This window comes from Perognathus longimembris, chromosome 6 (genome assembly GCF_023159225.1).
Source record: "Perognathus longimembris pacificus isolate PPM17 chromosome 6, ASM2315922v1, whole genome shotgun sequence".
In the NCBI taxonomy this organism is placed as follows: domain Eukaryota; kingdom Metazoa; phylum Chordata; class Mammalia; order Rodentia; family Heteromyidae; genus Perognathus; species Perognathus longimembris.
The window spans coordinates 86,743,612-86,771,523 of record NC_063166.1 but is presented as its reverse complement, the minus strand read 5'-3'; the positions used below and the strand labels follow the sequence as shown (position 1 = coordinate 86,771,523).

Here is a 27,912-nt window from a genome sequence, read left to right as displayed (position 1 = left end):
AGAAGAAAAGGTAGTGAGGGATCAGCCTAGATGGCGTCCAAAATATAAGTAAAAGGCATGGCTCAAGTGATGTAACACCTGTCAAAAAAGTGGGCATGAACTCTATCCAAACCCCACCCAGTAATGCCCAGAATGGCAAAAATCCATCTCAACCTTTCAAAGGCAACAGATCCCAAAAGCTTGTGGGGAAGGAGGTTGAGAAGAGTTGGGCCTCATTTTTCATTCTGAACTCTGAATTCTGCAGCTCTGCCCAGGTTCTGCAGGATTGACATAAACTTCTCTGGGGATCCAGGGACTAACTCTTCTTATCCTTACCAATATCTAGGTCCTCAGAGTGGTTAATCCTTATGCTTCCCACAAAGAAGCAGAGGCCCCTTGGCCTCCCTCTTTTCCCTCTCAGCTTCCCCACTTTCCTCTGAAGTCCCCTTTAGAGGCCCCACTCAGTCCATCATCTGATGCTCAACCCGAGATGTGTCCTCACACCTCCCTTTAGTGACTATGGGCCAAGCAAACCCACCTCAGGAAGCATGCTCAAAAAGCCAGGCAGGTTAGACTCCATCTAAGAGCTTCCCACAGACACATCATCTCACACACAACACAGACACAGCTATAATCCCACCACACTTGTACACATGCACACCAGCCCTCCCACTTCTCCCTACAAGTGATGCTTGCACACACCACAACCTCATGCATCCCTGGCAGTCTCCCCTCTCAGGAAGCTGCCTGTGTTGGCATAACACATGCCTTGTTCTCAGGAAGGCTTTCCTCACTCCGCCTCACTCCCTCCCTGCTCACAGGCTGCAATTCTCCAGGCCACACTAAGCAGCCTTTATTCAGAGGGAAAAAAGCAACAGAGCACCTTCAGCTGGCTCCGGGCGATGAATCTCCTCCTGTCCTGACATCTCAGCTTCAGCCTCCTCCAGAGGGCTTTCCGATTCATCTGAAACAGAGGCTTCCTTCACCTCAGCATCCTCACTGCCATCACTGTCCACACGGTAGCTCTCATCCAGAGCCAGCCTCAGGGGGTGTGACTTCCTCTTCGACACCAGGTGCTCAGCCTCAGAGCCCTCCAGCTTCCTCTTCTTGGCCAGAGGACAACTCTGTAAACTGGGAGGTAGAGGGGGAGATGCAAAAGGCAGGCCAAGTCCACAGAAGCCTGGGATGCCCTGTGAGCACCTCCTGAGGTTTTCTCCCTCTGCTGCTACTCTCAGCTGGAAGCCCCTAGCTCTGATGTATTTAAAATCTTACATCTAATTATATGTGTGTATACATGTATATTTAAAAGTTCCTGGTTATATTTTAAATTGCATTACAGTGATACACATCTACACCTGGAACAAGGACTCCCAGCCCCTCAGGGCCCTGTTGACATGGGCTGCTTCTCTCTAAATCATCCCACCAGATATAGCCAGTATCTCACAGATACCCTAATCCAATCTCCGACCATTTCCTCTCACTCTTGCTCTTTACTTCTCCATCTTCTGCCTTTTGTGGTACAACTCCCAAGACCCTGCAGGTCTTCCAGGGCTCTGGAGGATGATACAAGACCCTTGCCCCAATTTGAGGACGATACAGAAGACAACAGCAGTTACACAGAGGCCTGCGTAGCACCAGAGGCCAGGGTTTAACATGGCTCAGGTTCCTGTGGGCTAAGGTATATTCACAGCCCAAGGGTTGCAAGGAGTTGCTAGTACCCCATGCTACTATGGACCAGCCAGACAAGGAAACACAAGACATCCTGATGGAAGGAGAGAGCCAGGCTTTGAGTCCTCCTGATGGCACCAGGCTGGCTCTAAGCATTGCCACATGAACACACCCTGGCCTTGAAGCAGCCCTTGGTGAGAAAAACCAAGGTACAAAGGGCTGCTTCCTCCTGGCACACTCCCATCCAGGCTCACTTGGGCAAAGACACCACAGGAATATGGTCAGAGTGAAAACAGTTGGGGCCAGCCTGGCATCAACAGCCACAGATAGGTTTTTAATCCACAGAGAGGCTCAGAGTCAGGGAGGGAACCCTAGATTTCCTTTACAAGAGAGCCAAGGAACCTCTTACCTTCGGTGCCTGGAGTACTTGCCCCGAACATGTCCAGAGCCTGTGCATCCTGGGGTGGGACAGCTGGGGGGGAGGGGACAAGCAGAAGAGGTTACCACAGGTGACAAGAATCTAATGGCCCACTAGGAACCCAACCTGGGGAGCAGGAGATGGTCTCCAAACAGTTTATCTCAGGATAAAACTGTAAGTTTGCTAAAAAAAAAATAGTGAAATAACCCATTTAAATAAATGAATAGCTCATTACAGTTTTATGAGTAGATTTAATTAAAGATTTGTATGTACAAGAGCAAGGCTTCTAACATTGGCATCTGCTTGGTGGACAGCTTCCTTTCCCCTAGGCAGACACTCTGCCAGCTGCCAACAGGCTTCCAGAGCTTAGAAACAAGCCCCCCTGAGGCACCCAGAAGCAACACCATCTCCAAAGGGAGCTCATTGCTCATCTTCCCCAAGACCAGAGCACAAAAGTCAGAATTCTCCATGCCCATCACCAATGCTGTAAGGCCTGTGTCCATCAAAGGCAGCAGTCCATGCTCCCTTCCATACAAACTGAACTGGGCTGTCAGGCAGGGAAAGCTTTGTGTGGCCCAAGCCAAAAACTCCAGGACCTGCAGCATCATAGGGGTACCAGCTCCCACAAAAGAAAGGGAAGCCAGAAGGGCCGCCCATCCTACCTGGTAAAGGATGTACCAGCTATGCTGAGAAGGGCACTGCCCTCATGATGGGCAGATACAATAGGGTAAAAGACCCCAGAAGTTCCTTCCCTCAGCTATACCTGTCTGTCGATATGTCTAAATCTACAGGGAGCTCTGGAAGATTCCATTCATGGGCACTGGACACACAACCTAACCATGGTGCAAGGCCAGGGTTCTACAGGATCTCTCAAGTGAAAGCAGCTACAGAGGGGCCTGTGTGGTGTGTGAAGTCAGCATCCGCTGTACAACAGACTCCTATGGGCTGAGACATGTTCACAGTCCACAGGCTACAAAGAATTGACAATGCTGCTATGCTACTGTGAACCGGCAAGACAGGGAAACCCCAAGGCTGCCTGAAAGATGGAGAAGCAGAAGCCTGAACTTCCCATGGGTCGGGGACAGAAACCTCCCTGGTATCAATGGAGTGTTCAGGATTGGGGTCTCAGGTCTGAGCTTCTGCCTAGGATTGAGCTAGGCTCTTCTAAAACATAGCACATATACCCAGAGTCTTCAGAGAGACCAGTGAAGGGCAGCTTCTGGGAGCACAAAAAGGACACTAACTCCTCCTCTGTGCAGATAACACTGATGGTACCTAGTGGACTGACTATGGCCTGGCTTCAGATACCAGGAACCCAAAATTTACCATGTAGGCCACAGTTGCTGACCATCCACAGAGCCAGTTCCAGCCCAAACAATTTCAGTAGCAGACATTGGAAGCAGGGGAGCTAAGGGCTGCCCTCCCCCCACAGGCCACTCTTAGTAGGGTACTGAGAGAGCAGCTGCTCTTAGTATGGGTCTTTAATATACTAAAAGGAAGATAGGAAAGCAAAGGAGAATGGAAGCAGAACTGAGGCAGGCCAGGAAGAAAGGAAGAGGGAAGAGTTGGGGAGGGATTTTTATCAGATTTCCTTTCTAGACAGAAGGGAATTGCTGTGGCCCCTGGTCATTCAGTCTATTGTGAAATCCAGGCTCATACTTACTTTGCTGTCTCAAGAACTAGCTTAGAGACTTTTCACAAAAAGCTCCTGTTATTTAGACTTGAAGCTGAGGTCCCAATTAGTTGATTAATCACTGAGTTAATCAGGCAATTAGGCGACAGCTGCTGTGGAAGCCTGCGGGGCACCACGTTGCCCCCCACATGTCACCTGCTCTTAGCAACTCCTCCACGCTGCTTACAAGGGTCCTGGTCCCCAGCCAACACCTTTCCTCCCAACCTCGGGGCATGGGATGTAGCTAAAATCCAACATGTGTGGAACTGGCAAGGCCACTCTGTGACAGGATATAGGAAACCCCTTAGACCCAGCTGCTGAGAAAGCATCAAGCCGAGCCAATGGGACACCTAGCCAATCTCCAAAGTCTGCAATGGCAGTAGGCATCAATCCCAAGCTTCACAGGTTCACCTGTCAGCACCCATGAGCACCTATGACCACCTAAGAGATCACATGGCTATCTACCAACTCACAGGAGCATCTGTGAGCACATGAAAACACACAAGCACACTATAAACACCCTGAACATGTGAATACACATATTCAGTAAACACTTGTTAACACATGTGGACACATGTACCTATGAGTAGCTTACAAGCTTATGTGTGCCTCTGTGACACACACCTAGGAATGCCTGAGGGTGCAGGTTCCATGCTTCTTGGGCTGCCTCCATTCACCATGGGAAGAGATAGACCTAGGCTGGGCCCTCCTGCCACTCAAGGTGCCCATGCCTGTTTACAGACACTCAGTAACACTCCTGCATTTCCCAGCCTTGGCTCCTATGCAACTGAAGTCAGTGTCAGAGACACAAGGAAGCAGAACAAGTGAGGCAGCAAAGAGCCTGGTTCATGACCACCTCTCAGCAGGCAATCTGGAGGATCCAAACACTAGCCTTGGTTATCCAGAAACTCCAGTTGGGAGAGGAGTCAAAGCCTAACTTGGAGCCTCATGTTTTAGTTACCACCCTCCCAAGGGACTGGTTTCCTTCCCGCCCAGGGGGCAGGTAGAAGACCCTCACACTAACCTGTCCTCTAAGCAGAAACTAGCTCATAGCTCAAGGAAGAAGGCCCTTTGAAGAGGAAGGGCTAGCTTCAGGACAAAGGGCTATAGGAATGAAGCACTGGCTATCCTAATGATGTGTCTCAAAGACAATAACCCTAATCCTTGGCTTTGACAAGGCCTTTCTGAGGTTGTGTGACAGCTGCTAGACCTGACCAATACGCAAACTGTTGTATCCACAGGTGCCAAGGTAAAATCATTCCCTTGTGAATTGAAGTGTTAAATTCAGTGCACAAGGGAATTCAATTGGTTTCTAGGGGACAAAGAAGCAGGGCAGGGTCCTGTCTCCAGACCCTTCTACTCACCTCATAACAACCATCCTGCTATTTCACAGGGAACAGGTTCCTCCTAAGAGCTCTGCCTGAGGCATGGGATTATGGGGGGGGGGGGTCAATGCAGGCAATGTAGTTCTAAGCCAGTGGGCTGTAAATCATTCATCTACTAAAGAAAGTCAAGAACACAGGGCTACAACCAAGAGATTCTGCTTAAGTTTACCTAATAATCACAACTTGCACTTGTAACATGATATCCCTCGCCTAAATGGCAAAGCAAGCCCTCTGTATGTCACACTCACTCTTCTTGCACCACAGTATGAGCCCTACCGTATCTGCCCCTTTGACCAGATCCCATGATAAACAGGCCCAGGGAGGGGACAAACAGCATATACCAATGAGGTATAAAGGCTTTCACTGCAACTGATGGCAGTCAGCTGGTATGAGCCACACCTGCACTGCAGCTCATTGTCCATGTGGAGCCTGTGGACAGTGAACATGTGTGAGCACAGGAATGAGTGACATCATCTGTGGCACTGGGTTGACTTCTTAGCATAGTCTATGTTCCATTTTGTTCTATGCATTGGCCTTTCAAACACCAGGAACTGCAGGGTTGTAGTTCAGTGAGAGAACACTTACCTAGAATGTACAAGGCCCTTAGTTTAATCCTCTCCCCAGCACTCAACCCAAAAGAAGCCAGGAAATTGCAGAAGAAATTGTTGGTAGAACATTAGACACCAACGTATTTGCCCACAAGATGTCCCATGCTAAATGCTATCCTCCTCCTGGACCCTTTGAAAATCACAAGAACTCGTAACCATTTCTTCTTCAGGCCCTTCAGAGGTGGCTTCCCTCCAGGGAGCTGTCCTGGTGCTTCAGGGACACTGTCCTGGGGCATCCTGAGGACGACAGACCAGAAGTGCTGGTGCCTGGTCTGTCTGCAGTCCACTTTTGACCCTTCTACACTTGGACCATCACTGGGCTTCCAGCAATAGAGAGCATGATCCAGCTCTTCTAGTTGGACAAAGCTTAACACTAAAGTTCAGTTTACACACTTTACACATAGGACAATAACACCACACTGGTTGGTGCTTCAATGAGAATTCCTGGGTCTGCAACTGTCCTATGAGGCTTTCACAATGCCTGAGACTATTTCCCACACCCTTCCTCCTATCTCCAAATTAAAGCCTAAAATAGTGCAGGGAAACTGGTCTTGTGTTTCACCTCTGCACAAGAATCATGGAGTATGCTTTGAAATACTCTTGTTTTCCTGATTGGTAAAAAAAAACATCCACTCTATTATTGTAGCATGAAGAAATAAATCAGGTCCTGGACTGATCTATTCTCAGTTTAGTAGGAATCTACCCCTCAACAGTAGGAAGAAACATCACAAAGCTGCCAGCTGCATTCACCAGCCCATGACACCATCATGTGCATTTTGGACACATGATGACTCAGGTTGTGAAAAACTCTATCTCTCATCTGTGACCAAACTGAAGCATTTGCAGGATTCGACCAAGAGCACCTCACTGCTGGTTTCAGGAACCTTGGTGATAGACCAGATCCTAGTGGTGACCAGAGCTCTGGTCACTGCCGTAAGGATAATGGAGCTATTCAGAGCTAAAGAGGGATACCTGGGGTATAGATAGCAAGATATGGTACAAAGAGAGGCAGCCTACTCAAGGAAAGAAGGGACTTTCAGGGAATACTTAAGACATCCTCAAGGTCATAAGAAAATGGGTGGTGGGTCATGTCCAGTGGGAGCAGGAAAACTTCCTTACCTGAGGTCTGCACCTGTAGTCTCTGGGAGTCCTGAGTAGGGGAAAAGATAGAAACAGAAAAACACATGTAGGACTTAGAATTTTAAGTCTGTTTCCTTAAGGTTATAAATGAAATAAAAACAACTAAGAGCTTTCCAGGGATGGGGTATGGGAGCCCAGTGAGCTCTGACTTGTTCCTTTTGTGCCCACCCTTTCCTAACCTCCAAAAAGGTGCTCCTCAGTCAGTGGAAAGAACTGTCTCCTCGTATGTTAGTGACTAGGGTCCTATGTAATTTATCAGGTCCCAGTGTTTTTTATTTATTTTAGTCATTCAGTGTGTTTACTTGTATATTTATAGGCACATTCTAGTTGCCACAAATGAGGGAAACTATGCAGCCTATGTTTCTTTGGCTTCGGCTTCCTTTGCTTAATATAATTTTTCCAAGGCTTTCCATTTACTTACAAATGGCACAATATCATTGCCAAAGGAGGCTATGCATAGGAGTGGAGGGCAAAGACTCAATAGCTATGTACTGATGATCATGTAAAATAATATCCTATGAAATGAACTCCAAGAAAAGGAAACAAGAGACATACTTTAGTTAGCATTGTTGCTATTTTTGTTTTCTTTTACTTTTACCTTGTTTGTATTTGAGAGGGTAAGAAAGAACATAAAAGATGGAACAATGGGCTAGGAATGTGCCTTAGCAATAGAGTGCTTGCCCTGGGTTCGATTCCTCAGCACCACATATACAGAAAAAGCCAGAAGTGGTGCTGTGGATCAAGTAGTAGATTACTAGCCTTGACCAAAAAGAAACCAGAAGTGCCCAGGCCCTGAGTCCAAGCTCCAGGACTGGCAAAAAAAAAAAAAAGATGGAACAAGGATGAACAAATAAAACATGATACTCACTAGACGCTATGAGGAAAATGAACTGGGTGGGGATGGGAGGGAAAGACTGGAAGAGAGTGAAAGAAGGGGAGACATGGTTCAAAAAGAATTGTACTCATGGGGCTGGGAATATGGCCTAGTGGCAATAGTGCTTGCCTCGTAAACATGAAGCCCTGGGTTCGATTCCTCAGCACCACATATATAGAAAAAGCCAGAAGTGGCACTGTGGCTCAAGTGGCAGAGTGCTAGCCTTGAGCAAAAAGAAGCCAGGGACAGTGCTCAAGCCCTGAGTTCAAGGCCCAGGACTGGCAAAAAAAAAAATTGTACTCATTACTCCTTACCTGACTCATGTAACTGCAACCCCTCTGTATATCAACTCTACAATAACAATATATTTTAAAAAGAAGAACTGTCTTCTCAGCCACATGCTGAAGGGCTTACAGAGTGGACCTGATCTCTGAGCCTGCAAAGCCCAGGGTGATATCTCTTTCTCTAATTGTAGATAATATCAGCTCTTGGCAGGAGACATGACCCATCAGATCCAGCTAGAGATGAAGAGAGATGGGCAAGTGCCAGTCCACAGGATGGGCACTGATTGCAAAGATATACGGAGGTCCAACCAGGGCAGGCAATCCCTCAGCTACTCAAAGCTTCTACATACTCTGTGGGGCATGACAAGATGCCCTTTCAGATGTAAAAGGAGATATGAGATAGCCAAGACGTTGAAGCTCCGTAACTAGAGCCCCTTCTCCCCACCCCACTGCCAGTTCTACACAACAAACATCCAGTCCTCAGCAGAACCAGTACTAATCTCTTGGAGAGAAAAGGTTAGGAGCCAAGGCTGGTTGTCTTTCATTTCTAAGCTTTCAGAAAGGGCTCAAAACTTAACTCTGATATCCCATTCCATGGAACTGCATCTATCTCTATATTTCCACTCTGGAAAGATCTGTCTAGGCCTAAGGACATCAAAAACTTCTTAGATGCTGAACTATGGATCAAAAAGGCTACAGAGACCTGAGGCCTTCAGGTGCTACTTGTAGGCAGGAGGCTACCAAGAAACTGCATCTGTGATGGGTTTGTTCTCTTGAGAACTATTGAGCAGATTGGGATTGACAGTTCCAGACAAAGAAGCTAGTAAGATAGGGACTCAAGCCAAACCAGACAGCACTTACCTCGGAGGGCCTTTGACCGTGTGCGAGCTCGCTTGTCATCATTTTCTAAGCTCATCTGCAAGCAAACAACAACTTATATGTTAACAAGAAATCCAAGTCAGCATTTGCCACTTGTGCAGAACTATTAGGGACATCTGGATAAAGCTTTGACAGTGAAGGTAAAATGATAACCCAAAAAGTCAGAGGTGGGACCAAGAACAGTTGATTGGAAAGGTATGGGAGGGAATGTCCAGAAAAGAACACTAGGCACCAAGATATGCTCCAGCCACATCTCTCAGCCCCTCAACAAAGGGGCAGCAGAAACCTCACCCTCACCTCCCCAGGTTCACACTTGCCAGCAAAAAACCACAAAAGTACAGCTGGGCACCAATGATTCATGCCTTAAGGCTACCTATTTTAATTCAAAGTCAGAACAAACAGAAAAAGTCATGAGACTCTTATCTCTAATTAATCAGCAAAAGGCTGAAGTGAAAGTGTGACTCAAGTGGTAGAATGCCAGCCTTGAACAGAAAAGCTAAGCAAGAGTGCCAAGGCCCTTAGTTCAAGCCCTAGTTTGAAAACACACACACACACACACACACACACACACACACACACACACAGTCAAAGCACAGGACCTGCCCTTCTCATTTAGAGAGTGTTTTATAATACTAGGGACTCTTGGCACAGTTCTGTTCACCTGGCTAGGAAGGTTCTGAGGCACAGGGTAGATTGTCTGCCACAAATTCAGCTGCCAAGAATGGAGCTGGATCAGACCACCATGTCCCAGAGCTTGGCTTTCCTTAGACCCTGCCTTCCCACACAATTGGGTGTTAGTGCCCACACTAGGGTAATCCTCTTGAGAACTGGCAGCCTGGGTCAGTCTTAGCTTGTATGTTCTTTGGCTTCCCAGGTGAGAGTCTCATTGGCCTATCCAGCTACCCTGCCCAAACCCATCAGAGACTCCATACTTCTGCTCTCTCTGAACCTAGGAGGCTTCCATGCAGATGCTACCCACAACATGGTCCTTCAAGAGGGCCAGGGGAGAGCCCCCATGAGGGTAATGGTCACAGAAAGACATGTTTGAGAATGAAGGCACATAAGTTCTATGGCTCATCACACAGAATCCTAGACCTGTGTCTCTATGATAAATTTGGAGAAACACAACACCCTAGTGCCCTATGTGGGATGAACAAGAATCTCCAAGGGGGGCTGAGGGCCCGGTGGTCACCTGGAGAAGAGTGGTTGACTGGGGCTTTAACACATGTCCCTGTGGTCAGGGAGAAAGTGAGACAAATCCACACCTGGGACAGATCACTGACACCTTAACACCCAGGGCTCCATGTGAAAGGCTGGCAAAGGGAAAGAAAGCACGAAAGTGGAAGAAGTAACAGAAGAAAGGAGGACAGGAAAGCAAGAGTAGTGCCCAGAAGCCCCTATCTCAAATAAATTTTAGGTCCTAAAAGCCAACAAGAGACAAACCTATATGTTATCACCTGGGAAGGAAGAAAATGGAATTCCTCTAGTTACATGAAATTTGCAAAGTGAACTTTCTCCTGCATAACATGCAATGGTTTATGTGACATGTTAAGGAAGAAAAAGCAAAATCTGAGTAATTTATGTAACCTCTAGGCTATAGAGCAGTGCCATAAGCCATGCATTTACTACCACCTTCCCATAGAACAGAAGACAATTACTATCATTTTTAAAGTGGAGGTTCCTCCATGAACCAATGGCTCATATTTCAAGTGAAGAGAGGAGCACATGTCAAAAAGGGACTTCATAACATTCACGAGCCTTCAGATGTCAACAGTACTGAGCCTGTGTGTGGTGAGCCTGTGTGTACTGAGCCTGTGTGCAGTGTACCTTGTACAGTGGGCCTATATGCAGTGGGCTTGTGTGCAGTGGGCCTGTGTGCAGTATGCCTTGTGCAGTGGGCCTATGTGCAGTGCCCATGCAACCTGCACAATGGGGTTGGTACATCTGATTTGCCTAAATCTTGTACTGAGTTGAAATGCAATCTATAGTTCTCTCTCTCTCCCCCCACCTCTCTCTCTCCCTCCTCCACCTCATTTTTTTCTATCATTTTTCCCAAGGAAATTGGCAAGCAATTCTGCTAAGTTAAACAGTACAACTAGCCAGCACCAGTGGCTCATGCTTGTAATCCTAGCTACTTGGAAGGTTGAGATCTGAGCATCACCATTCAAAGCCAGTCCCAACAGGAAACTCTGTGAGAGTCTTATCTCCAATCATGCCCCAGAAAATTAAAAGTGGTATTGTGGCTCAAAGCGGTAGAGTGATAGCCTTGAACAATGAAGCTCAGGGACAGTGCCCAGGCCTTGACCAAACCCACAACTGACCAAAAAAAAAAAATGCCAACTATACAATTTGTGGGCAGGGACAGACCAAATAGAAATGTACTCCTTACCTGACTTATGAAACAGCAGCCCCTCTGTACATCACCTTTATAAAAACAATTTGAAAAAAAAAAAGAGTACTTTGACAGCTGGGTGCCAGTGGTTCACATGTATTATCTTAGGTACTCAGGAGGCTGAGATCTGAGCACGTGGTTCCAAGCCGGCTCAGGGTGGAAAGTCTGTGACACTCTTTTTTAACCCAGTCCTGGGGCTTGAACTCAGGGCCTGGGCACTGCCCCTGAGCCTCTTTGTACTCAAGGTTAGCATTCTACCACTTGAGTCACACACAACTTCTAGCTTTTTCTGAGTAGTTTATTGGAGGTAAGAGTCTCATGAACTTTTCTGCCTGGACTGGCTTTGAACTGCAAACCTCAGATCTCAGCCTCCTGAGCAGCTAGGATTACAGGCATGAGCTACCAGAACCTATGAGACTCTTTTTTTTATTGTTGTTCTTTTTTGTTTTGTTTTGTTTTTTCTTTTTATGTGTTTTTGTTGTTCTTATGAGACTCTTATCTCCAATAAACTACCAAACAGCTGGAAGTAGATCTATGGCTCAAGTGGTGAAGCACTAGCCTTGAGCAGAAAGAAGCTCAGGGACAACACTTAGGCCCTGAGTTCAAGCCCCACTACTAGGGGGGGGAAAAACCTTTACTTGTTCAAAGAACAAATGTGGGGACTATTTTGCCCAAACCCGCAATGCCTTTTCACCTTAAAGGTGAAGGGGGGGCTTCTTTATGGAGATAAACCAAGCTCACATCCTAAAGTGTCCATGTTTCTCACTGTGGAACCAGCTGTCTCACTCAGTAGCAGCATCTGAGACTGGCAGATCCCTTTCCCAGTGAGCAAGAGGCCCTACATTCAATCTTTAATACAGGAAAAAGAAAAAACTGCCATATCTTCTCTTCTCTAACACCAAATTCACACTGCCACCTGAGCACATCTCATAGCTCTAGTATTTCCATAGTTCCATCTTCTGTAGGAAACTAATGAGAAGGAAAATTCACAAATGCAAATACTCTGTTTTGTCCCATCTATTAGAGAATTATCTCTCCATCCAACCACTCGGCTTGCTTTGTTAGCACTGCACAGAGCAGTCTCACTCCAAAGTGTTTTTTTTGTTTTGTTCTACAGTGTGTGTGTGTGTGTGTGTATGTGTGTGTGTGTTAGTGAAGTCAAGCCCAGTCATGTAAGCACTTTTCAAACAAATACAGACTCACAATAAACAGCTCCTCTTCAGACAGATCTGCATAGTATCCTTGCTAAAACTGAGTTTCCTCAGTTGGACCTTTACAAATTTAGGTGCCAAAAGAAAAATAAATGCAGCAAACAGCCTTAAAACTTGCAGATTCAGGGGCTGGGAATATGGCCTACTGGCAAGAGCGCTTGCCTCGTATACTTGAAGCCCTGGGTTCGATTCCCCAGTACCACATATACAGAAAATGGCCAGAAGTGGCACTGTGACTCAAGTGGCAGAGTGCTAGCCTTGAGCAAAAAGAAGCCAGGGACAGTGCTCAGGCCCTGAGTCCAAGTCCCAGGACTGGCAAAAAACAAACAAAAAAAAAAAAACTTGCAGATTCCTCTTAATTCTGTCAGTCATCTGAAGAATACACTAAGAACACTACACAGCCCAAACCAACAACTTACGTCTGGTCTTTAAAATTCATGAGCCCAACTTCCCAGAGAACCAGACTCCCTGAGTCTAAGAGATCTGTGCTGATCATCACCTTGACCCCAGAGGCCATGGTCGCTCACAGCCTCCTAGCCCTGCCTCAAGATTGTCTATCTCTCCTCTCCCATCTACCCCACCAACCCACATCTCTCTGGCTCCCCATATACTGTCCTCTGCACTGATGGCCAAAGCTATGGAAAGGAAGACAGAATCTGTGCTAAAGCCTAGCCTGAGCAAGAGGTGTTCTGGCCCTGAGTGCCATTAGCCTTCAACCCTGGCTTGCACATCACCTCAGGAAGGTGGAGTGGAAAGGTGCTCAAGAGTGACCACAAAGATTCAAGAGCTACTAAGGCTTGAGGGCCTGAGTAGGGGTGGGCAAGACAAGCTGGTCAGTCAAGACTAAGGATGTCCCAGTGCTACTTAGCTTGGTGGTGTCTCATCCATCCCAGGGAAGGCAGAATGATGTTCTGTCCTTGCATACAGCCAAGAAGAATATCCAGAGGAAACATCTCAGGGCAAGCACTCTTAGGACACCAGCAATACCTCAATGGTCAGCCCTCTACCCTCCTTCCAACCACCCATCTTACTCACTTTCCCTCCTATACCTGCTTTTCTCCCACATGGTCTTCTTCTTGCTTTGACTGAGTTTACAGATGTAAGGTCATTCACTGTATCCTGCAGAGATCTGGCCTACTAGCATCATGCACAGAAGGGCAGATGGAAGAATGGATAAGCAAATGGGAACAATCAGAACTGTCTGAGATCCTGGCACTGGATCTCAAAATGAGATCAGTAGAGACACATCAGAGGAGGCTGAGCAGAGACAGCCATGGGAAATTCTACTGGGAGTTCTGGCCTCCTGACACTGTGTGCCATCCAGCCCTGGGCTTCAAAGAAAACACGTTGGTGTTTTTATTTTATTTAAAGTGAGTTCCGACAACCAGCAAAGCTAAATAATTAGAGTAGATTTGGGACCAGTTTTACCCACAGAATCATGTGTATTGCAGTGTGACTATATGAGAGTTCAATCTCTTGCACAGTGTTCTTCCTCCCAAAGAGCTATAGGTAAGGGTGTCTGCTGATTCCCAGAAGGAAGGAGCTATGGAAGATACAAGGGCAAAGAGGCAGGAAGCAGCTTGAGTAAAGGGGAGCAGGCAGCTGGTTGACTTGGTAGGACCTCATTTGGTTCAGGGAGGAAAGAAATGCTTCCCCTAGTTTGCTTCTCTACTTGTGTACAGCCAAGAGGGACAGCAACCCTCCTATCACTGCTGGGAAGACCTGACAAGGAACAACATTAGCTCGTTCAGGTCCAGGCTCCAAGAGTTTCCAACAGACTTCAACTGCTTGTCTTGCTTTCTCTCCACAAGCATCCTAGTAGGATTCCTAACCCATCTGCTGCCACCTGTGTGGCTTTCCAAATGCCCTTTCTTTTAAGCATGTGCTCTAAACCATGTCAGCTTGCAGGGCCATGGAACAAGATAGAAGTTCTGCTTCCTCAAAAACCCAACACCTGGGCTGGGAATGTGGCTTAGTGGTAGAGTGCTTGCTTAGCAAGTATGAAGCCTTGGGTTCGATTCCCCAGCACCACACATATAGAAAACAGCCAGAAGTGGTGCTGTGGCTCAAGTGACAGAGTGCTAGCCTTGAGCAAAAAGAAGCCAGGGACAATGCTCAGGTCCTGAGTTCAAGCCCCAGGACTGGCAAAAAATAAAAATAAAAACCCAACACCTATCCTACTTCTTATTTTCTGGATCTGAGGCCAAACTATATGCTCAACACTCCTGTACCTGACTGGAAGCCATTATAGCATCTCCTAATTCCCTGCAGTGATGTTCCATTCTGATTTGGGGGATGTCCAACTGTGTATCTGAATTTCTCCTGATGTCAGCATTTGCCTTATGCCCACATATGCCATGTATTTACAGCATCCCCTGCTCATTTAAAAAACAAAAAAGGGGGAGATGTTGGGAACTCAGTTTTAGCCTTAATGGGGGAAGGGCGACAAGAGCTCCTGAGACACTGCCCTTCCCCCAGCCCTGGGACAGTGTTAAAGCTAGCCACTCCCACCTTCCGGCCTCAACCAGAAGAGAAGACCCCGCCCCTGGGGGAGGCAAACACGTGGGTGCCACCATGATAGAGGCTGTCCAGCCCACAAAGGAAGTTTCATGACATCACCTAATGGACACAGTCTTTAGCCTATGACTGGCCCTTTGGCCAGTCCCCCTCCTTTCCCGCCATTACCGCTATATAAACCCCCTCCCAATTAAATCCTGTGAGACCCATTCAAACATCCAGGTGTCTCCCTGATGTCTTCTTCCGCCGCCGCTCCTGAAACATGAGGGGACCGGGGGGAGGGGAGTCATCGGCAACCTTTCCTCAATTTAGTGTAACCCATGAGGGTACGCCTTTGCCTTCTGCTGGCGAAAGAAAAGGCAGAGTGCTCTTTCATAGTTTCTGGGGTTCAGGCATTTCCCCGGGAGATAGGGGAAAAGGGATCCTTCAGGTCCCGACATCCTGACATTCTATCTATTGTACAGTCTGCTTACAGCTGAATAGAGCAGCCTCCTCCTTGGGTATAGAAATAAAATAGATACCCTGTAGGACATTATTTAACATGTCTCTATAGGATGAGGGAGCTCTCCTAACAGTTCTAAGCATGAGATCTTGACTCCCTCTAACCTGAAAATTAAAAATTATGACTACATATGGACATTCTGATGAAGCAGCAGCCATCTGAATCTATCTGCCTAAAATCTCTCTCTTTTTTTTCTTTTTGAAACAAAGTTTTTCTATGTATCTCACAAATTGACTTGAACTTTCTATGTAGCCCAGGCTGGCCTGGAACTCACAATCTTCCTGATTGCTGGAATTACAGGTACCCAACCATGGATAGAATTGCAATCCACCCAGGGTAGAACCAAGCAATATCACATGTGGTGGTCAGAAAGGCCAGCACAGTCACAGCTCTCTCCCCACACCCCGTGCAGGCACCTCTTTCTAGTTGTTCGTGGCCAAAGCTTCCACAAGGCAAGAAGAACTACTGATTGAACACTATGCCATGGACCTTCTTTGTTCCATAATTCTAGTCATTCCCTGACTATTATCATATTTAAGGACCAAAGATTTTATTCTTCCAGATCAGAAAAGGGTTTGAGAAATGCCATTCGTACCTGTAATTTCCCTAATTATACCACCTTTACTGACAGTCCCTACAAAGCCACACTGAGCTGTCCATTTCCCTAGTGCTGAACTGAGGAGCATGTGTGAGTCATGGACATCTCCTGCCTAAGCTCAACTGCTCACTCTCTCATCCTCCCAGCTGCCTCCTTATCTCACTCACCTTCCATCTTAGGCCATTGCCCTTCTTGGATTCCCTATCAAAACACACCACCTGTGCCACTCTTCAGTCCTGGGTCACTGGCCCATTCTATTCTCCCTCCTTCCCTGGACCAGATTGGTAATTCTCAGATTGGTAATTCAGGAAGTACATGCTCAAAACAGGAAACTGGCTCACAAATGGTTCCATTATAAAGCAGTGAGTGGTGCCAAGACCACCTGAGAATGGGTCCCACATTTATTCGTGACACTTGCATTTTAGACAGTCATGCATTATTGGTAACAAGTTTCAAATCCTCTGTGCTTGTCATTCCTAGGCCATTGGGAAGACCAAAATGTTCTTACTGCAGGATGCTGGACAATCACATAATGCCTTGCCCAGATCTCCTGGCCTCAGATCAGGTTGCACCCATGGTCACATTATCTGTGATGAGTGGAACTCTGGGAATCCTGTAGGCCAGGGTAGGACAAGGGGAGTGAGGCCAAAAACTCAGTAATCAAGACCAATTATATTTAAATGTAATATTTTAAAACACCAACAATAATGTTAAGAAGCCATTATAGACAAAATACCACAAATCTAGACAAAAGCAATGTCAGTATCCTTCATTCCTAAAGCTCAAATATGGACCCCTAAAACACTAATAGCCCAACAGAACCAAAATGAGTGAGGGGCTTAGCAAAATGGCCATAATAGATCAATTAAGATGTACATTTTCAGGCTGGGAATGTGTCTTAGTGGTAGAGTGCTTGCCTAGCATGCACAAAGCCCTGGGTTTGATTCCTCAGCACCACATAAACAGAGAAAGCCGGAAGTGGCACTGTGGCTCAAAAGGTAGAGTGCTAGCCTTGAGCAAAAAGAAGCCAAGGACAGTGCTCAGGCCCTGAGTCCAAGCCCCAGGACTGGCCAAAAAAAATGTACATTTTCATCACCAGATTCAAAACAGAAACTCTGACAACAAAATGCAGGCAGTTTAAATACAGCTCATAGCCAGGCCCTGGTGTCTCACATCTGTAATCTTCACAACTGAGGAGGCTGAGATCTGAGGATCTCAGTTCAAAGCCAGCCTGGACTGAAATACCCATGAGACTCTTATCTCCAATTAACTACCAAAAAAAGCAGGAAGTGGAACTGTGGCTTACACAGTATATAGTGCTAGCCTTGAACACAAAGGTTCAGAAACAGCACCGAGGCCCTGAGTTCAAACTCCAGACTGGCAGACAAATATTGTGTGTGTGTGTGTGTGTGTGTGTGTGTGTGTGTGTGTATTCTTAATGTGTATAGGATTACTCTCTACAACTGTGCCATCCCCCAACCTGGGCGGCCATGCCTGGACGGTGGCTGGAGCCCTTAATGAAGAGCCTTCACATACAGGTTGAGGGGTCAGCATCAGATCTCTAGAAAGGGCTGCACAGGATCTGTTGTATTTAGGAAGATGAAAATGAATAAAGACAGATGACCTCGTCACTTTCTGCAGCAAACCTTAAGGATTCTGGGCCAAGGCAGGAATAACAGACAACAGGTATCAAGGCATACCACAGAGCACATGTATGAGCATAACTCAAGAAAGGGAATGGCTGAAAAGTGAGATTGTACTGCTACATATTAGTTTTATTCTGTTCATTTTAGTCCCTCTAATTTTAAAGTAACTAGACGATAGAAGTCCCATTTCCTCTCTACCCTGTCCAGGTTCTGATGATGACCATACATGCCTAGGAACTATGAGGAAGTTGGCATAGGCAGCATGTGGGGTAAAGCCTTCACCTTGCTGTGTTGGTCCAGGAGGTTTCTTGAGGTCATACAACTGCTGGCCTTGTCTACGTGTGTCCACTTCTGGGTCAGCAGTTTGCCCCGGAACTCATTTTCTGAAAATTTTAAAAGATACAGGGTCAGAAAAGGGGAGCCTCACACATGCTAACCAGGTAGGCTCAGGAAGAAAAAGAAACTTGGGACATTTTACCAGTGCTTATATAATCCCTAATTTTCAGAATCCACCAGAAAAACAGACAATGTTATGGCCTTTATAGTGGCTCCAGGAACAAGAGGAAATTCTTCCGCTTTAGAAACAGAGGCTGTGCACGGTTATCTCAACTCTAGCAATGACTTTACAGAAAATGTGTCAGAGGGATGCAGACATCCCCAAACACAGCATTCCACACAAAGAATTGGGGGCAAGTCAAGTGAGAATCTCCTCAAGAAAACCTGTACTGAGACTTGAAAATTGGCTGACTGATGAGTAAATTATAGTTACAACTACATCACTGCATCTTTACTGCACCCAAAGGAGCATACAGACCAGATCCATTTGCACCAAAAAAAAAGAGAAAAGAAAGAGCAAAAGAAAGGAGTGAGAGAGAGAGAAAGAAAAGAAAGAGAGAGACAGGAAGGAAGGAAGGAAGGAAGGAAGGAAGGAAGGAAGGAAGGAAGGAAGGAAGGAAGGAAGGAAGGAAGGAAAGAAGAAGCAAACCAGACATAGTGGTACATAGTGGTACAGGTCTGTAATCCCAGCACTCAGGAAGCTGAGGAGGAAGCAAATTCAAGGACAACTGGGCTAAGCTATATAGAGAGACTTGTTTTTTTGTTTGTTTGTTTAAGAAAAAGGTGAGAGGAGACAGAGGAATAAGAAAAAGAAGAGCACATTGCTTCACTCAACTTCTTTGGAGCCCATTGATTAAGGAAAGCCCCAAATCAGCTCTGCTGACACTCTGCCTCACAAGAATGCATGAGGGTCTCCATGCATCTCCCTGGGCTCCACTATTGCCATTGTCTTTTTTCAGTGTCTTTTCTCTCCCTATGGTCTCCTTTCTCCAGAGCAATGCTTCCAGTTAATATTTAATTTCCCACATAAATTCACATGTCTAAGCGGAGGCTGAATGCATCAGCTGGACATGACAAAGAAATGCATTGTGTACCTATTCCCTTCTCGTCACTCCCTGTCTCCATGACAACCTGCTTTCCACAACTGCTAGTTTCAAAGGAAGGTCATTAGTAACCAACAATAAAAACAGGAAATGAATATTTCTGCATCCTGCTCTCTGCTTCTCCTTGGAAGTGAATTTGGATTCTGCTGCAGGCAGATCAGGCACACTGCTGTCATAAACATTATTTTTTCTTTCCCCTAGGTTTTTGGTACACATCTCCAGATAATGTCTTCCTCTAGAATTCCATCGCTCCTGGCCCCAGGTAGCCCTGTGGCTTAGCAATAGCATCCTCTTGTTACTTGGAAATGCTTCCATCCTATTAAAGGGTTCAGATTCCCTTTGGGAGCCAAAACACAGAGGAAAGTGATGTGGTTGTCTAGGATACAGCATGCACATTCTCCAAAGAAATCTAAGTCCATAAGACTTTGCACTAAATGTTGTGCCTACTATGTGTCTTCTCTTTATTGATCTTTAAGTCCACAGTAGATCCTATGGGTAGGATCTACTATCTACATCATTATGGGTAGGATCGGTCTCAGCATCCTCCCTTGACTACTGAGGCATGAGTTGAGGGATGTTCCCCACAGCCAACACCTGCCCTGCAGACAAATGAGTCCTCAAATACAGCAGAGGCCAGAGCCCAATACTAAGATACTCAGGTCATTGGGCTCACTAGGCATATGCTGCCAACCACATGAGAGATTTTAAAAGATAAGATGTTGGGCTGGGAATGTGGCCTAGTGGCAAGAGTGCTTGCCTCCTACACATGAAGCTCTCGGTTCGATTCCCCAGCACCACATATATGGAAAACGACCAGAAGGGGCGCTGTGGCTCAGGTGGCAGAGTGCTACCCTTGAGCGGGAAGAAGCCAGGGACAGTGCTCAGGCCCTGAGTCCAAGGCCCAGGACTGGCCAAAAAAAAAAAAAAAAGATAAGATGTTACACAAGGAGGAGAATATGGGCAGTCTCTCCCTATTGGGAAGAGAGGGAGGAAGAACATGCTTAGAAGAATCCAGAAGTGAACAGGCAAGAACTGTTAGTCACCACCATGGAGTTCACTTTGCATTTAGATGCTGGGATATGAGGATCCTCCATTCTTTTCCTTCATAGTAAGAGCTACGATACAGTCAATCTCTGAATTGCTCAGGACTCTATTTCTGAGTGTCCATCCTGGGAAAGAAAGTACTACAGTAACCTGCACCCTTGTTGGCAATTTCTTGTTTCAGTTGACATGTGAAAACATGCTAAATAACTGGGATACAGTTCACTGACAGCTAGAGGAAATAACTTAAGGTCTGTGCCACACAGGGTGGGTACCCAAAAGGCCATATCGAGTACCCTGGAAGCCACACAGGGTACCCCAGAAGCCACGCAGGGTACCCTAGAAGCCACACAGGGTACCCCAGAAACCACACAGTGTACCCCAGAAGCCACCCCTCCTGGGGCTTCTCCTCTATGTCTCCCCTGCTTCTCAGAATCTTGCCATAAATGAACTTGCTAAGTCTGCAAAGGGACCTCCAGTTTTCTGTTTGGTGGTAGATAACCAACACACTACTACTTTTCCACCCTCACCATCTCAGGAATCTGGAAGTAAACCCGGTGGAACGACCTATAACCACTGACTCTTATGCTCCTGCTTCCAGGCCAGCTTGAGGCTTCTCCGTGTGCCACAAAACACTGGAACCTTAAGATTGTCCATACCCCCGAAGGACATTAACTGCCACTTTGTTAACACCAAAGCCAGTGGGCACTGCAAGGCAAGAACAGAATAAGAGCCCTGCACTGCAACCCTGGGGAGTAGATCAGGCAGTTAAATCACAGTGCTAACTCACAGCTCAGAACCTCAAGATCTGGCTCCTGCACACTGCAGGTATGATTAACCCTTTTCAAGGAGAACCACAGCTAAAAGCCCAGTACAATGTGCTGGCCACTTTGGTCCATACCGGAACCTACATGTGGCCAGATTCTGTCCCACAGATTTAGCATGCTCCACCCTAGACAAGAGCCTCCCATCTAGATGTTATGCAAAACATGCATCCCTGGCAACACACTAAGTCCCATGCACCAAGCAGCATGTAGGACCCACAGGCCAGAGGAAACCCTGCCCAGAAGTATGAAGGCCTACAGAGTTGCTCTGCTCCATGGACATGCAATGGTATCGCCAAGGGATCCCAAAGCTCATGTACACTGCTCCACGTGTCACCCAGACCCTGCTTAATGACCTCATAAAGTTTGGAGAGTTGCTTGGGGATTGAGGAGTATGGATTGGAAGAGATTTCCATGAGGAATCTGGCTAGGAGGAGATTTTATGAAAATAAGACTCTTGAGTTTCTAACGCACTCATCTGAATTTATACAAAAAGAGACCCTGCATCTTAAGCATGTCTCAAGTAATGAGCCACTCAGAAACAGCTCTCAGTGGCCAGGATTATGGTACTGGCTGTGACCCCTTTCTTCTGAATTGGCCCCAATATCTGTTACCACAGCAGGTTCACTGTTATAGGACTCTAGTGGGCAGATAAGCTAAGCAGAACAACTAGGAAATGCCATAAGAAAGGAAGTTTTTCTCCACTGGGCCAGAAATCCCCAACACAGACCAGAAGAAATCCAGAACCGAGGCAAAGACTAGCTGAGGGGGCCCATTTCCTCCTACAGGCATGGGCCAAGGAATAGCACTACCAAGAAGAGCTCAAAGAGCAACATATTGAACACTGGCCAGGCTGGTCTCTGGTAGTACTGCCAACCTACATCAGGATGAAGACATAGGCACTGTGGCTATTCCTAAATGCACATCCTTATGGAGGAGCCATCCCTTCTGGTGCTCTCTGGATCTCATTGACTTTGGCTAAGTAAGCATGACTGGACAACATGTCTGTGCTCAGTTTAGAGTACCCTGGCAGTTGGTGCTACTCCCATGTTAGCATCATAAGCTTTCCTTCCACTGGCAAATATTCACATCACTAAAATAAGAACAAATGTCAGGAAGGAGGAGTCCAGTGTCAGATAGTAAAAGTAGAAGGTTACAGGTTTCATATTCCTTGGATTTTATATCTCTGGTAACCACAGGCCACCTCTGAGGCCAGTGTCTGCTACCACCTACTTCCCAGCAGGACGCTGGGCCTGAGTAGTCCCTGAGGAGAGCCCACCTGTCAGCCCCCCTGAGCCTCACCTAACACATACTCCTCAGGTGATGTTACCACTGCATGATCAGGACTAAACAGGCCCTTGGGCTTCTCCATTCCCCTCTGCAAAAAAATTAGGGGCTTGCCTCTAATGAGATGACAGTTACCTGTCCATCTAAACATTGGGTAGAGGGTCCCAAGAATATATCCACCATTTTCATTTCTCTAAACTATGTAACCATTCTTTTTAACTTTCAACAGCTTGAGACAGGAATGTCTATAAAGCGCAGTGACTCTGGGCCTCTCTCCTCACCCTGCCATGCCCTTCCCAGACAGTCTACACTCAGAAGCCCAAGTCACATCCATAGGCACTCTGTGGTCACCCCTGATCCTGCTAGCCTCTCAGGCAAGCCCGTCCTGCTCTACCAGGCCACCAGGTATCAGAAGCCCTCTCTTCTCCAAACCATTCTGCCCACAAAAGCTGCTTCTCAAATGGTTTGTGTTTCTCCTCTCTTCATCTGTCAAGTCTGTCAAAGCTTTCTGAGTCACATCAAAATCTTACCACTTCTGATTTCTCCAGCTATTTTATTTTGTTTGCAAAAAATAGCCAAATAATTTTATTTATTTATTTATTTATTTTTGGCCAGTCCTGAGCCTTGGACTCAGGGCCTAAGCACTGTCCCTGGCTCCTTCCCGCTCAAGGCTAGCACTCTGCCACTTGAGCCACAGCGCCGCTTCTGGCCGTTTTCTGTATATGTGGTGCTGGGGAATCGAACCTAGGGCCTCGGGTATACCGAGGCAGGCACTCTTGCCACTAGGCTATATTCCCAGCCCCCAAATAATTTTTGAAAAAGAACATAGTTGGAGTATTCACACGTCTCAGCTTTGAAACTTAAAAGACTACAGTAATCAAGGCAATGTAGTACTGGAGCAGGATGGAGATATAGAGAAATGGAACAGACTTGAGGGCCCAAAGATAACCTCTACATTTATGCCAACTTATATTTCAATAATTTCACATACACAGTTTAATGAGAAAGAATACTTTTCAAGCCAGGCACCAGTGGCTCATGCCTATAACCCTAGTTACTCAGGAGGCTGAGATCTGAGGACTGTGATTCAAAGCCAGCCTGAGCAAAAAAATCTGTAAGACTCTTATCTCCAATTAATCACCAAAAAGCAGGAAGTAGAGCTGTGGCTTAAGTGGTAGAGCACTAGCTTTAAGCACAAAAGCTCAGGAACAGTCCCTGAGTTCAAGCCTCAGGACCAGTGTGTGTGCATACACACACACACACACGTATACTCAACAAATATTCTGGGACAAGTAGAAATAGAAAACCATTAGGCTGAGCCAGGTGCCAGTGGCTCACACCTATAATCCTAGCTACTCATGGTTCAAAGCCAAGCAGGAAAGTCCAAGAGACTCTTATCTCCAATTAACCACCAGAAAACCAGAAGAGGTGCTATGGCTCAAATGGTAGAGTGCTAGCCTGGAGTTGAAGAGCTCAAGGACAGTGCCCAGGCCCAGAGTTTAAGCCCCACAACCAACAACAATAACAAAATCATTAGGCTGGACTTCTTATATCATATGCAGACAATGACTCACAGGGATCACAGATCTAAGCATAAGGCCTAAAATATTTAGAAAATATAGGAGTAAGTTCTTCTAATGGTTTCTTAGTTACATTCATTAGAGTGTAGAATTTGCATACTTCAAATAACACTATCAATAAGCTAGTCTCAGACTGGATAAATATTTGTAAATCATACATCTGATAAGGGACAGTATTGAGCATAAAGGACTCTTACAACTCCATAATAATACAAATGACTTAGCTTAAAAATGGACAAAGGATGAGAACAGACATTTCTCCAAAGACAACATACAAATGGCCAATAAATACATGAAAAGATGTTTAACATCTAATCAGTAGGAAAATGAAATCAAATAACAATTTTTAAAAGATAATAACAAACGTAGATAAGTATATGAAGAATGTAAAATAGCACAGTCACTTTGAAAATCAGTCTGGCAATTCCTCAAAATATGAAAAATAGTTACCATCTGACACAGCAATTTCACCCCTTAGATATCTACCCAAGAATAATAAAAATGTTCATACAAAGGTCATATTGGACTATTTAAAGCAACTTTACTCATAGTAGACAAGAAGTAGAAAACAACTGCTGAATATATAATACAAAGTACAATTACATGGTATTTATCAATTAAAAAAATGAAGGACTGGGGGGCTGGGGATATGGCCTAGTGGCAAGAGAGCTTGCCTCGTATACATGAGACCCTGGATTCGATTCCCCAGCACCGCATATACAGAAAACAGCCAGAAGTGGTGCTGTGGCTCAAGTGGCAGAGTGCTAGCCTTGAGCAAAAAAGGAAGCCAGGGACAGTGCTCAGGCCCTGAGTCCAAGGCCCAGGACTGGCCAAAAAAAAAAAAAGAAAGAAGAAGGACTGTGCCCTGGTGGCTCCCACCTCTAATCTTAGCTACTTAGGAGACAGATATCAGTTCAAAGCCAGCCTGGGCAGCAAAGGCTATGAGACTTTCATCTCCAAGTAACCACCAAAAACCTAGAGGTAGAGCTGTACCTAAAGTAGTAGAGCACTAGCCTTGAATAAAAAAAACGTCTGACACAGAGCCCAGGCTCTGAGTTCAAGCCACAGAACTGGCACAAAAAGAGAAAGAAGAAAGAAAAAGAGAGAGAGAGAGAAAGAAAGAAAGAAGGAATGAAAGAATAATGAAAGAAAGAAAGAAAGAAAGAAAGAAAGAAAGAAAGGAAGGAAGGAAGGAAGGAAGGAAGAAAGAAAGAAAGAAAGAAAGAAAGAAAGAAAGAAAGAAAGAAAGAAAGAAAGAAAAAATGGGAGAAAGAAAGGAGAGAGAAAGGAAGGAAGGAAGGAAGGAAGGAAGGAAGGAAGGAAGGAAGGAAGGAAGGAAGGAAGGAAGGAAGGAAGGTGATTGTGTATGTCATAATGTGGTATACTTTGAAAACATCATGGTCAGTAAAAGGAGTCAGACACAAAAGACCACATGTGGTACAATTCCACAGTAATGGGATGTCCAGAAAGGGTCAATCCATTGGTTCAGGAAGTAGGTTCATGGTTGCCTAGGACTAGAGGAAAGAGTACAAATGAGAAGTAACCATTTCTCTTTGAGGTAATAAAATTAGATTGGGTGGTGATGAATGCATAACTCTGTAAATATATTAAAACCATCAATTTTTTTTTGCCAGCCCTGGGGACTGGACTAAGGGCCTGAGCACTGTCCCTGGCTTCTTTTTCCTCAAGGCTAGCACTCTACCAATTGAGACACAGTGCCACTTCTGGCTTTTTCTAATATGTGGTGCTGAGGAATCGAACCCAGGACTTCATGTATGCGAGGCAAGTACTCTACTGCTAGGCCATATTCCCAGCTCAAAGCCATCAAATTTTATACTTCTAATGGGTAAGGTGTTTGATGTATAAATTATATTCCAACAAAAATATTTTTTAAAAAGAGAAGCCAATGGCCCATACAAGGAGCCTACACATGAGATGCACAGATACAAGCTCAGATACAAGCTCAGGTGCTCACAGTGGGAGGAGACAGTCACATAAACCAGGGCTCTTCTCTGGGTCAGAAGAGAAGTGATGTCCTTTGCCAGGCTCTGCATGCCTCAGGGCAGAGGCCTCTGAGGGATGAGAACAGCATAAGTTCATGCCAGCATCCTGAGGTCAAGATGGGACAAGAGCTGTCTCAAACTTCAGGAAGAAGGCTGCTGATGGAAGGATGGTCAAGTGAGTTCTGGGCTAGCTTAGGGAAATCATCCAGTGGATGTACACATCAAAAACTAACTTTCTGGCTAGGGCCCAGTGGCTCACGCCTATAATCTTAGCTACTCAGGAGGCTGAGAGCTGAGGATCACAGTTCAAAACCAACCCAAGCAGCAAAGTCCATGAGACTCTTATCTCCAATTAATCATGAAAAACACAGAAGTGGAGCTATGAATCAGGTGGATGGATGCTAGGGGACAGCACTCAGGACCTGAGTTCAAAGCCCAAGACTGAAATATTAAAAAACAAAACAAAACAAAAAACTACTAACTTTTTGACAACAGAAACAAGAAGACATGAACTTCTTCCTCTTGCAGGCATGTGGACTTTGGGCCCTTGAGGCATACCAGTGGCCAGTGGACCACTTCGGGACATTTGTGCACACAGCAAAGGTCCCACAGGCCACTTTTGGTATTTCCACATTGCCTGGGAAACCATGACTTGATCCAGCCTCACCCATCATGACTGCTACCTCCACTTCCTTGTTCGGGGAAATCTAGGTTTAGCAATAGAAAGAGAGAATAGATCAAGGCTATAGAGAGAAAGTAGGCCTTTCAGGACAAAACCATCCCCAGGGGGCAATTGCAGCTACACACAGCCAGTGTTGGGCCAGGGGGGACAACTGCTTCTGCATAGCCAGGAGGCCTTGTGACCCATTCTGGCACACTCTCCCCCTTCTGCCTGCACTGTGTGAGGACAAGTTAGTAGTTAACCTGCTAGAGAGCCAAGAGTTGGCAATTCTGCCTGACTACTAGCCAAGTACCTAGCATACTTCCACATACTCATGCAGAATGATGCTAAACTCTGGAGTTGAACTTACATCTTGCCCTTTGAAAAGAGCCACAGCTCATATAAGACTTTGGGAATCACAGTCAAAAGTGCCACTCTCACCAGGCAGTGGTGGCTCATGCCTGTAATCCTAGCTACTCAGGAGGCTGAGATCTGAGGATCACAGTTCAAAGTCAGCCCTGGTAGGAAAGTCTGTGAGACTCTTATCTTCAATGAACCACTAGAAAACCAGAAGTGGTGCTGTGGCTCAAGTGGTAGAGCTCTAGCCTTGAGCAAAAGAGCTCAGGGACAGTGCCCAGGCCCTGAGTTCAAGCCACACACACACACACACACACACACACACACACACACACACACACACAAAGAGTACCACTCTCTTAGTCCAAAGAACATATGACACCCATGCCCTGAGATCCAGAAGTGGGAGGATAAGGCCCTGGGGGCAACAACCTATACCCCAGCCCTTAACCCAAGTCTAAGTCTAGCATCTCAGAATTCAACATGTAGCCCTTCATGACTACTGGACAAGTAAGTGTCCAGTATGCTCCTTCCATCCTCCTTCCATCACTGACTACAGTGGGTACAACAACAGATCAAAGAGAGTGCCCATTGACAATGGGCAGAGTGCAGATAGAGATGAGAACTGCTGGGAAGGATTTAATAACACCATGATTCCTGTCTTCCCAAACCTGGAAATAGCATACAAATACAAAATTTTAAAAATTTGGTAGAAGAGATGAGGAAAAAACAAAATGAGATCCAACATCTTATCTGAAAGTTCCAGAGAGAATCAAGAAGATGAAAAGGGAAGTATAAACTAATAAAAAGTAACTTTTTGGAGCTAAATAAAATTATATTTTTAGATCAAAAGGCTCATCAAATCCTTAGCACAGTGATTTTTTTAAATATCTATGTCATACTCAGTCCAATATTAAAGAATTTAAAGATACCAGAAGCAAAGAGAA

The 27,912-nt window shown here is 45.8% G+C and overlaps 1 protein-coding gene across 1 annotated transcript in view; it reads right to left on the bottom strand.

Moving 5' to 3' along the window:
* Window positions 1–27,912, bottom strand: part of Myt1 (myelin transcription factor 1) — a 77,306-nt gene that overhangs the window by 31,344 nt on the left and 18,050 nt on the right. The window contains exons 2-6 of the mRNA XM_048347523.1: window positions 18,056–18,156; window positions 8,890–8,944; window positions 6,850–6,880; window positions 2,057–2,119; window positions 863–1,110 (exon numbers count right to left, since the gene is read on the bottom strand). Of these exons, the coding sequence (XP_048203480.1) occupies window positions 863–1,110; window positions 2,057–2,119; window positions 6,850–6,880; window positions 8,890–8,944; window positions 18,056–18,156 (498 nt within the window). The remainder of the gene's footprint in view (window positions 1–862; window positions 1,111–2,056; window positions 2,120–6,849; window positions 6,881–8,889; window positions 8,945–18,055; window positions 18,157–27,912) is intronic.